Genomic DNA, 9683 nt, shown 5'->3' with positions numbered 1-9683 from the left:
GTATTGGGGACTTTTTGGATAGCATTGGAAATGTAATTGAGGAAAATACCTAATAAAAAAATTTTTTAAAAAAAAGGAAAAAAAAAGAAAAAAAAAAGAACACAAATAAGCAAGTGATTCTATGACAGACGTGTAAGTACTTGATTTTAGATCAAAAGTGTACATATTTGATGAACCAGGAAGTGATCCTAAAAGAAGTGACTGAGACAGAAAGGATAATCCAGGTACAGAGAATGCTAACAAAAATAGTGATGAGTATAAGTAGACTAAATTTTAAAGGTCTGGAGTATTTGGTGGTAGTGGAGAGATGTTCCAAGTAGCTGAAGTAGCAGTATATCTGGAAAAGTAGTGAGCAGTGAGGCCGATAAGGAAAATAGGAACAACATGCAAACAATTTTGTTATTTTAGAGATTTATATTTCACACTCAAAATATTTAGAAATATTAAGGTGCTTTAATCAATGACATGCTCAGTGCTGGATCATTCTAGCTGCAATGAAGAGGAGGAGTTAAAAGATTTTTAAAAGTAGGAACATGATGTGATTTATATGCTTGGGCCAGGGAGTGACACTATTAGAAGGTGTGGTCTTGTTGGAGTGGGTGTGGGCTTTAAGACCCTCATCCTAGCTGCCTGGAAGTCAGTATTCTGTTAGCAGCCTTCAGATGAAGATATAGAGCTCTCAGCTCCTCCTGCACCATGCCTGCCCGGATGCTGCCATGTTCTCACCTTGATGATAATGGACTGACCCTCTGAACCTGTAACCCAGCCCCAATTAAATGTTGTCCTTATAAGAGTTGCCTTGGTCATGGTATCTGTACAGCAGTAAAACCCTAACTAAGACACATGGAAACTCATTAGGTTGTTTTGCCGGAATTGAAGCAAATGATGGTAATCTAGGTTGTTGGGTAGGCAGTGGAGAAGTGACTGGGCTTAAAACATTTTTTCAGAGGTACTTCATTGGTTGTGAGGGCAAGGTGAAAGAAGCAGCTAAAGTCAATGCCCATCTTTCTGGCTTGATCAACTGGGAGAAAAGCTGGGCCTCTCTAGAGCAGAGAGAGTGAAGGGAAATCAAGTTAGGGAAGACAGAATAGATTCACTTTAGGAAATACTGGATTTAGGGCTGGAAGTAGTAAAGTGCTCAGTGGTTTAGTGCTTGCCTAAAGTTTGTGTACCAGTTACTTTTCTATTGATGTCATAAAAATTCCATGGCTAAGGCAACCTACAGAAGAGGGTATTTGGATTTTTGGTTCCAGAGGGTGAGTTTAACATGGGGGGGAGGGGGAGGCGTGGCAGCAGGACCAGAAGCTAAGGGCCCACACCTCGAACTGCACATATGAAGCAGAGAGCACAACATGAAATGGCAAGATTCTTTAAAGTCTCAAAGCCTACCTCCAGTGACATACTTCCTCCAGAAAAGCCACACCTTGTAAACCTTCCCAAACAATGCCACCAGCTGGGGATGAAGTATTGAAATACATGAGCCATGGGGGCATTCTCATTTGAATTCTGAGTTCAATTTTCAAATACCATATCGCAAAAAAACAAGATATCCACATAAAGATGTCCTTAGAGGCAGTTGGCTATGCCTAGAAATCAGAAGAGAAAGGGAACAAAAATAGAAATATAAATTTGAGAGTCATCTGTAGAAATGTGGTAATTTAAGGCATGGAAGTCAAAAGATCTTTCTGACAGTATATCATATATCATATATAGAGTGAGAAGAGAGGGAATAAGTTTAAACAAATGAAAACTATCTATTTTTAAGAAGGGGCTGAGAAGAATATTTGAGTTGAGAACTAGTCCAAGACTCTCCTAATTCATTTACTATTTGGTTTATTTGTGAAAGTGATAGTTGAAACTGTAATAGCATTTTTTGTTTTTAATTCACAGATACAGATGAACAAATCTCAAAATGTGGACCTTAAAGAGTTTAGTTTTACTCCAAGGCCTTCCCTTTCCAGTATATCAAGGTACAAATACAATGTTACTATCTAAGGTAAAGTAGTCAGTTAAATGCTGCTCCTCCAGACAGCCACCTATTCAAGAGGAGTTAGTCACTCCCTACTCGGTGAAAATCACTGTAATCATTTAGTTTCATAATACAGCAACACTATCGTAAGAGCTGTTACCATTTCTTGAATCTCTTTCCTAGGAAACCATCCATCCCTAATGTCATCCCCTGGTTCTCAGCTTTCTAAGAGACAGGAGGTGCTTTACAAGGAAGCCCATGTTGGTATACCCAGTCTAATCTTTCCCTGCAGGTGCTAATTCCATATTAATAATACCTTAGACTTGAAAAATACTTTATAATTTGAAATTTTGCTTGTGCAATATATCTTTTAACTTTCATAACAACCTGGCTCATAAAATAATGTCATCACATGCTATTTTATATTGTTTATTAACTGGTTGATGCTGTGAAACAGTATCTTGGTATGTAGCCCAGGCTGGCCTTCAGTTAATTATATAGTCTAGACTTGTCTCACACTCATCATCCTATTGCCTTAACTTCTCAGGTGCTGAGAGTATAACTGTATACCTCAATGCATGATGTTTATTTAATTTTATTAATAAAAACCTAGACTTCATATTTCTAGTTAATAATTAGAAGACCTCAGATGATAGATAATTCATTGTTCTTTTCTTATATCATGATATAAGGAAGAGAATTTGTATATATAATTTCCTATTCAGCTTAGGATATTCTTTCCTGCATTTTAAGCGTATCTTTTGTTCTTGACAGTTTAACCCTTGCATAGAATGAATTTCAGTACCTTCACTTCCTATCCCCTCTCACCCATGCATCTTCTCCCACTGAACACTCTTCTCCTTGTGCCCTCCCCTACGTCTCTGTGTGATCTACTGCTTTAATTAGGATCCTTTGCATGAGCATGGGCAGGAGCTATTTACTGGAGCACAGGCAAATTACCAGTGCCTGCTTCATTGAAGAAAGTGACTCCCTGAGTCAACGTCTCTCAGGGAGGGGTCAGATAGGAGAATTGTAACTGCTAGGATGACATTCTATTTATTTGCCGACCATCATAGAGATGATCAGTCAGAAGTCTAGATCCAAGTACTACTTCAGAAATCATTACTTCTGCTATCAAACTGACAGTAGCTTTATCAGATTTCTGAAGACTATGATGATGGCATGTATCCACTGGGGCATATAAAGATGACTCAGCATTGGGACATGTAAAGATGATCCAGCACTGGGGCATGTAAAGATGACTCAGCAATGGGGCATGTAAAGATGACTCAGCAATGGGGCATGTAAAGATGACTCAGCAATGGGGCATGTAAAGATGACTCATCATTGGGGCATGTAAAGATGGCTAAGTATTGGCCTCTTTCTTTTCTTCCCAAGCTAATTACAATTCATCACAGAACTGGGAAGTGAATAAACCATGCTTTTTTATTTATATGAATAAGTAGTTTCCAAGGCCAAAGTCATTATACTTTCTTTTTATCATTTTGCTCATCTTCATAAAGGTCAGAATATTTAAATACCCCTGAGTTGTCAATATTAGAACAGAGGAATCAGCATGAAATCTATGGAAAAGTTCAACAGGGACCATATGAATATCATGACAAAGGTAAGCTGCTGTTGGTATTGAATTGTGAGGGAGTTTAATACTGCTAAGGAAAATAAGTTGTTTAACTGAAAACTCAACATCCAAAAGGATTATGAATATTAACTAACAATAGTTTTTTCTTGGATTATTGAACCAATTTCAAAATTTTTTAGGTTATTTCAAATTGTCTTGCTATATAACAAAGATTGTTTTTAAGTATCTTCCATACAAAGTGTTGACTAAAGATAGTGTGAGAAAGAACTCAAAAAATTAGAAATTCTTGTGTTAATGAAGTATTAAAATGATGAATACTTTCAGAAATTTAAATAATTTTATGGATTTGAAATTATTACAATTTGATAAAATATTTGTGTGACCTTGTGGAAATTGTTTAACCTCCTTGGGTCTCAGCCTAATCTTTAAAATGAAAGTACTGGGGCCAGTAAAATGGCTTAGTGGGCAAAGCCTAATGACCTATCTCCAGAATCTACATGGTAGGAAGACAGACTTCACTCCTGCATGTTGGCCTTTGACCTCCACATACACACTGTGGAATGTGACACACATGCAAGGATGCACGTGCATGCACACACGCACGCACGCGTGCACACACACACATTCACAATAGTAATTTTGTGAGGCACAGGAATTTTGTAGTCTAGATTTTCTTTTTATCTGTGCCTGTCATTAAAAGTGCGGTGGTGGTGCACGCCTTTAATCCCAACAGAGGCAGGCGGATTTCTGAGTTCGAGGCCAGCCTGGTCTACAGAGTGAGTTCCAGGACAGCCAAGGCTACACAGAGAAACCCTGTCTCGAAAAAACAAAAACAAAACAAAACAAAATGCAGCAGTACATACAAATTCTTTAGCACAATTATTTTGGGTTTTCTTGTTACTAGTGTTAGTTCCCTGGTTCATGTGTTAAAAGCATGATGTTTTGAGGTGATGAAAAGTAGCCCTGGCCCGTAAGCCATTATTCAGGTAGCTGTATGTAATGTAAATGGAACCGTGAGCTTTGGAGCTTCCTGAGAACATCTTCACCCCCAGCATTGGCTTTGTCATTTTTAAAGCTTTATATCTCCTTTATCACAGTTTAAGATCCTAGGTCGTTGCATATGCAGCCCAGTGGTACAGTGCTTGCATAGCAACATCCTGGATTTGATCCCAACATGTCAAAATTAATAAACAAACAGATAACTAGATAGATAATATGGACAAGAGCATCTGCTACCTCTCGTGGCCTCCATTGGCTCCAGTGTGGGATCAGAAGTTTCACAACCTCACTGGGATGATTAGAGAACCTATCCAAGTAATCATGACAAAACAGGAAGCTCACACTCTCAACCTTTTTATTTTAGCCTTTTTTCAACCCACAGCCCTCCGACTTGTTTCTTCCCTATACTGCCACACTATTCTCTGTTCTTCCTACACACAGCTTCCCTGCATGTCATAGTCTCTCACTTTACTTCCTTTCCACTTATCCTGAACCCTGATTAGAGTATGACACAAAAGTCTCATCTAGACACCCGACCCCAGCACCATCTGTGCTCTTGCTCTACAGTGGACACTCTGTCTCTCTCCCTCTTCTTTCACTTTAAGGAAGGAGCCATGTGTAAGACAGTGAAGCTGACAGGATCTAGAAACAGTCTTCCTGGGCCTGTCTTCTAATCTGCCATTCACCATAGTCCCTCAGAGTATACTTACCTACTTCATCTCAATTCTCCTACCCGATCATTTTAGACATTTTAGGATTAAATGAGATAATGCTTGTAAAATTCATAAAGTAATATCTAGTGTTATTAATGGTAGCAATTAATGTGTTTACTATAATTTTCACACGTTAGACTTCATTGTCAAAACATATGTTAAATTTTGAGACTGTTTTAAGAAAAACATGGTAATTTTATTATCTGTATTCCAGTTTCACAAAGAGAAAAAGAAGAAAAAAGTATTAGAAATTATATGAGAAAGCATTTTGAATCATAAATTTAATTTGGAAGGGACCTTTGTGCAGTTTCTCATTTTACAGTAAAGAAAGCCAAGATTCCAAGAGATTAAATGACTCGCCCAAAATCACACACCTAATTAATGGCAGGGCCAGAAATAGATTCCATATCTCCTGACTCCCAGTCCAAGCCATTTCTAGAAAATGAAATTGACTTTTAGTTATCAGTAGAAAATTGAGTGTTGAACTTACAGTGTATGAACTCTGTCAGATCTCCACCATCTCATCCCACCTCACCCGACTTACATAGTTTTCTGATTTCGCTTCTATCATTAACCCTCTATTAGTCTCAAAAAGAATTATTTTTTTCTTCCATTAAGGCTTAACCTGAATTCCGTATAATTGTGCCTTCCCTGGGGATTTAAAAGGCCAGTTATTTCTCTTCTCTATCCAATATTTTCATTTCTACTTTTTCAGTTCTGGTTTATTTTTTGAGAAAATGTTATTCCACATACCCTGCCTTGCTTGGAGCTGTCGTCCACACTTCCTTCCCCCTTGCTCGTGGTGCATCTGCCACCCATGTGCGCTGTCTGCTCTCTGCTATTTCCTCTGAGTGTGTAAATATGCGTAAGCATTGCCTTCTTCAGCCACAGCTAGCTCCTATCTCACTAATGACCTGTGTGATAAGTGACTTGACATTCAACACAAAGGGACTTTGTGTCACACAAGACTGTAGACTGTCACACAAGAGGTAAGTGGTTATCTGCATATACACTGGAAGTCCAAGTAGGCCTCTGGCTTTAATCTTGGTTAAATCCAGGCACTCAAATGATCTCATCAGACCTCTGGGTTTCTCTGAATCTTTTAGCTATGTTTCTTGTGAATTGCTTCACTTGTTAAATAGGCTTACTTACATGGTAAGCCCTCCCAATTTGTAATCTTTCCAGTTTAACAACCTCAGTAGAAAAAGATAGTTTTCTCTTGTAGTTGTACAGACTTGAATTCATTCTAGTTAGTCTACTTTGAGTAATGTAGTCACTTGGATAAATCTCAATAGCTGGGGAATAGACATTCTGTCCCTGTAGCTCCAGGGGAAGCAGGGTACCATGAACAATGACCTCAGGAGGATCACCTAGGATGACAAAGGTATGTTTTTCCCCAAAGGAAAAGAAAGATTCTTCTACTGATAGAAAGTTCAGCATGCCAGAAAGATGATGAAGATGGTGATGATGATAGTTAATCAGAGTCCTGTGGTCTCTGCATCTGTATCTTGCTTTCTTGACACACTGAAAAGTATTGAGAGAACAATTTACATTTGCTTATTTCCATCTTGGTCACTATTCTCTCACTAAAATTGAGGTTCTTCATCATTACTTTGAGACTGCTCTTCTTGTGCCCTGGAGTGACTTAAGTGCTCCATTCAGTGAGAGCTCTGAAGGACTTGACACTTCTATTCTGGCCTGCAGAAAGCCTCTCTGGTTCAGTCAGTTGCTCACATCTCAGACTTGTTGGGCTCATCTTCTTGCTGGTGTCTCATACAGATCCATCCCCCTCTGTCTCCATCTCCCTGCTCCCCCTGCTCCTCCTCAGCTCCCTGTTCCTAGCTCCCACTTCCTCTCTTTCTCTCCCTAGTCTTTTTACTGCAGACTTCTACACAATACCTCCTAAGCCACATCTTAAATCACCAGCTAACTCCTGATAATTTGTAAGTCTGTCTTTTCCTAAGTACAAATCCATTCCTGTATCCACCCTCCTGGGTAGAGCTGCCTCAGTGTTAGCAGTGCCCACGTCTAAGCTTTGGTCATTTGTGCAGCATTCTGTTTCTTCTCTCTTCCCTTAGGTCAGTGTGTGACTTTTGAGCTGCTAATGGGAGAGAAAGGAGGCTTCTAAATCTCTCTCTACACTGAACTCAGCACAAACCCTGTGTCTGTCATACTGTACACTCATATTTGCTCTCTCCTCTGCTGTTCTCACTGACACTCAGGCTTTAACACTCATCTCAGGCATTGTTTCAATAACTCTCACATGTTACCTGCTTCAGTCTATTATTCTCCAATCCATAAATATTCCAAGTAATCAAACAGCATCTGATCATGCAGCCTTTGTGCAAGAGCATCTTCAGTGGTTGTCTTTGCTGATAAGACAGAAAGATCTTAAGGTGACAATTACTTTGGTGTGGTCTGACCCACGCCTGCCAGTGAGTCCTTCTTTCTCTCTCTGTGTGCTCCAGAAATCCTGAGGACTCCTAGCTCCTGCCTGCTCTGGCCTCTCAGACTGCTGTTTTTCATAGAATATCTCTCCTGCTCCACAGCCACGGCTCTATCAAGCTGAGAGAGCTACAACTCTTCTTAGATGGTTTGAATATTAAAGAGGTCTTTTCTACTCTAACTGTTCTTCTCGCTGTATTTCCATGGACTCTCATACCACTTCTGTTTTTAGTGTCTGTCCTACTGTGTATGACAACACACTGAAGTATAGATGGGAGCTGTAGCTGGAGCCTCAGCTGACAGATGAAGAGGGAGGCACATTTGAGTGAGAAGGCCTCAGAGGAATACTGCTTCAGGCTTACACTGTCTTATGAGAAATTCTTGTTAAATTTTCAGAAATCTTTCAAACACTGTTAAACTGCTAGTAGATTTTATACTAAGCGCTTTATGATCATTTAAAATAAATTCCAGTCAAATAAATTATGTTAAAAACAAAGATGATAGTGCTGAAAAATTAAACTTCCTGATATACTATGTGTTGTATAGTATATGTTATATAGTATATGGTATACTATATGTTGTATAGTATATGATATGCTATATGTCGCTACTATCTGTGTTCTCGTCATTTTTCAGTATAGGAAAATACTTGGAATGGGCTGCTACAAAGTAATTTACAGTAGGCATTAAAATCCATTAAAATTATGGGGCTGGTAAGATGGGTCAGTGGGTAAATGAGCTTGTGGTGGCAAGTCTAGAGAACTGAGTTCAATCCTCAGGGTCTACATAAAGTAGAAGGGGAAAATCGGCTCCACAGGGTTGTACTCTGCCCTCCACCAATGCACTGGAGCATGTGCACCCCCATGCACATAGCACCCACAGAGACTCAGTGAGAATGATAATACAATTAATCTACCTAAAATTAAATTTTGTGAACCTCTCAGTACCTGTAATCCAGTAAATAGAATTGTCTGAGCAATGTACCCAGTACTTGGCATGTGCTTCTGAAAGTTGCTGCTCAGCTCTGCACAGCAGCTGAAGGATGTCTCATACATCAGTTTAAAATGATGTGTGTTTTTGTGCTTCAACAAGTGCCTACACTCTTCTACACACATAACAGATTTTCCTGGATGGGACTATTGTACAACTTCAAGTGAAAAGATCCCTCAAACGGTGATGTTCAGCCGACGTGCTAATATACCTGGAAACCACAGAGTTGCAGATGAAGACAAAAGCAAGTCCTCAGAAGTTCCGGGTGTGAACTTAGAGCTAGGAAATGAAGTCTGGGATGACTTTGATGATGAGAGCTTAATAGAAGTTATGAGCCTTTCAGCTGATGCTGAGAAGATGGCTGCATCAGGTAAACTGTGTGTCTTCATAAAGAAATTTCATTAGAAAGGGTTTGAGTAGTTTTATTTTGGTCCCTGAGACAGACTCACTCTCTCTGTCTCTCTCTCTGTCTCTCTATCTCTGTCTCTCTGCCCCCCTGTCTGTCTCTCTCTCTGTCTCTCTGTCTCTCTCTTGTGCCTTTTTGTTTATGTTTGTTGGAGTAACATTCTAATTTTTCACAAACCTAAAAAGAGAAATGTCTTTTCCACAAAGAGCGTTTTCCCTCTGAGGGCAAAGGCCAAGATTGCTTCCTATTGGTGGCATGAGAAGCAAGGTGAGTTTTTCTTTCTTACCCTATTTCCCCTCTCTTTTTAATTTTTAAAAATTATTTTGAGACTATGCCGGGGCCTAGCAAACACAGAAGTGGATGCTCACAGTCAGCTATGTGATGGATCACAGGGCCCACAATGGAGGAGCTAGAGAAAGTACCCAAGGAGCTAAAGGGAACTGCAACCCTATAGGTGGAACAACAATATGAACTAACCAGTACCCCGGAGCTCGTGTTTCTAGCTGCATATATATCAAAAGATGGCCTAGTCGGCCATCACTGGAAAGAGAGGCCCATTGG

The 9683-nt window shown here is 39.5% G+C and overlaps 1 protein-coding gene across 1 annotated transcript in view; it reads left to right on the top strand.

Annotated features, from left to right (window-relative positions):
- Nucleotides 1–9683, top strand: part of Hfm1 (helicase for meiosis 1) — an 88673-nt gene that overhangs the window by 71862 nt on the left and 7128 nt on the right. Inside the window, 3 exon segments of the mRNA XM_021163373.2 lie at nucleotides 1891–1970; nucleotides 3493–3596; nucleotides 8847–9086. Of these exon segments, the coding sequence (XP_021019032.1) occupies nucleotides 1891–1970; nucleotides 3493–3596; nucleotides 8847–9086 (424 nt within the window).

This window comes from Mus caroli, chromosome 5 (assembly GCF_900094665.2).
Source record: "Mus caroli chromosome 5, CAROLI_EIJ_v1.1, whole genome shotgun sequence".
Classification (NCBI taxonomy): Eukaryota; Metazoa; Chordata; class Mammalia; order Rodentia; family Muridae; genus Mus; species Mus caroli.
Note: the sequence above shows the minus strand (reverse complement) of the source record. Positions and strands in the feature narration are given on the sequence as shown.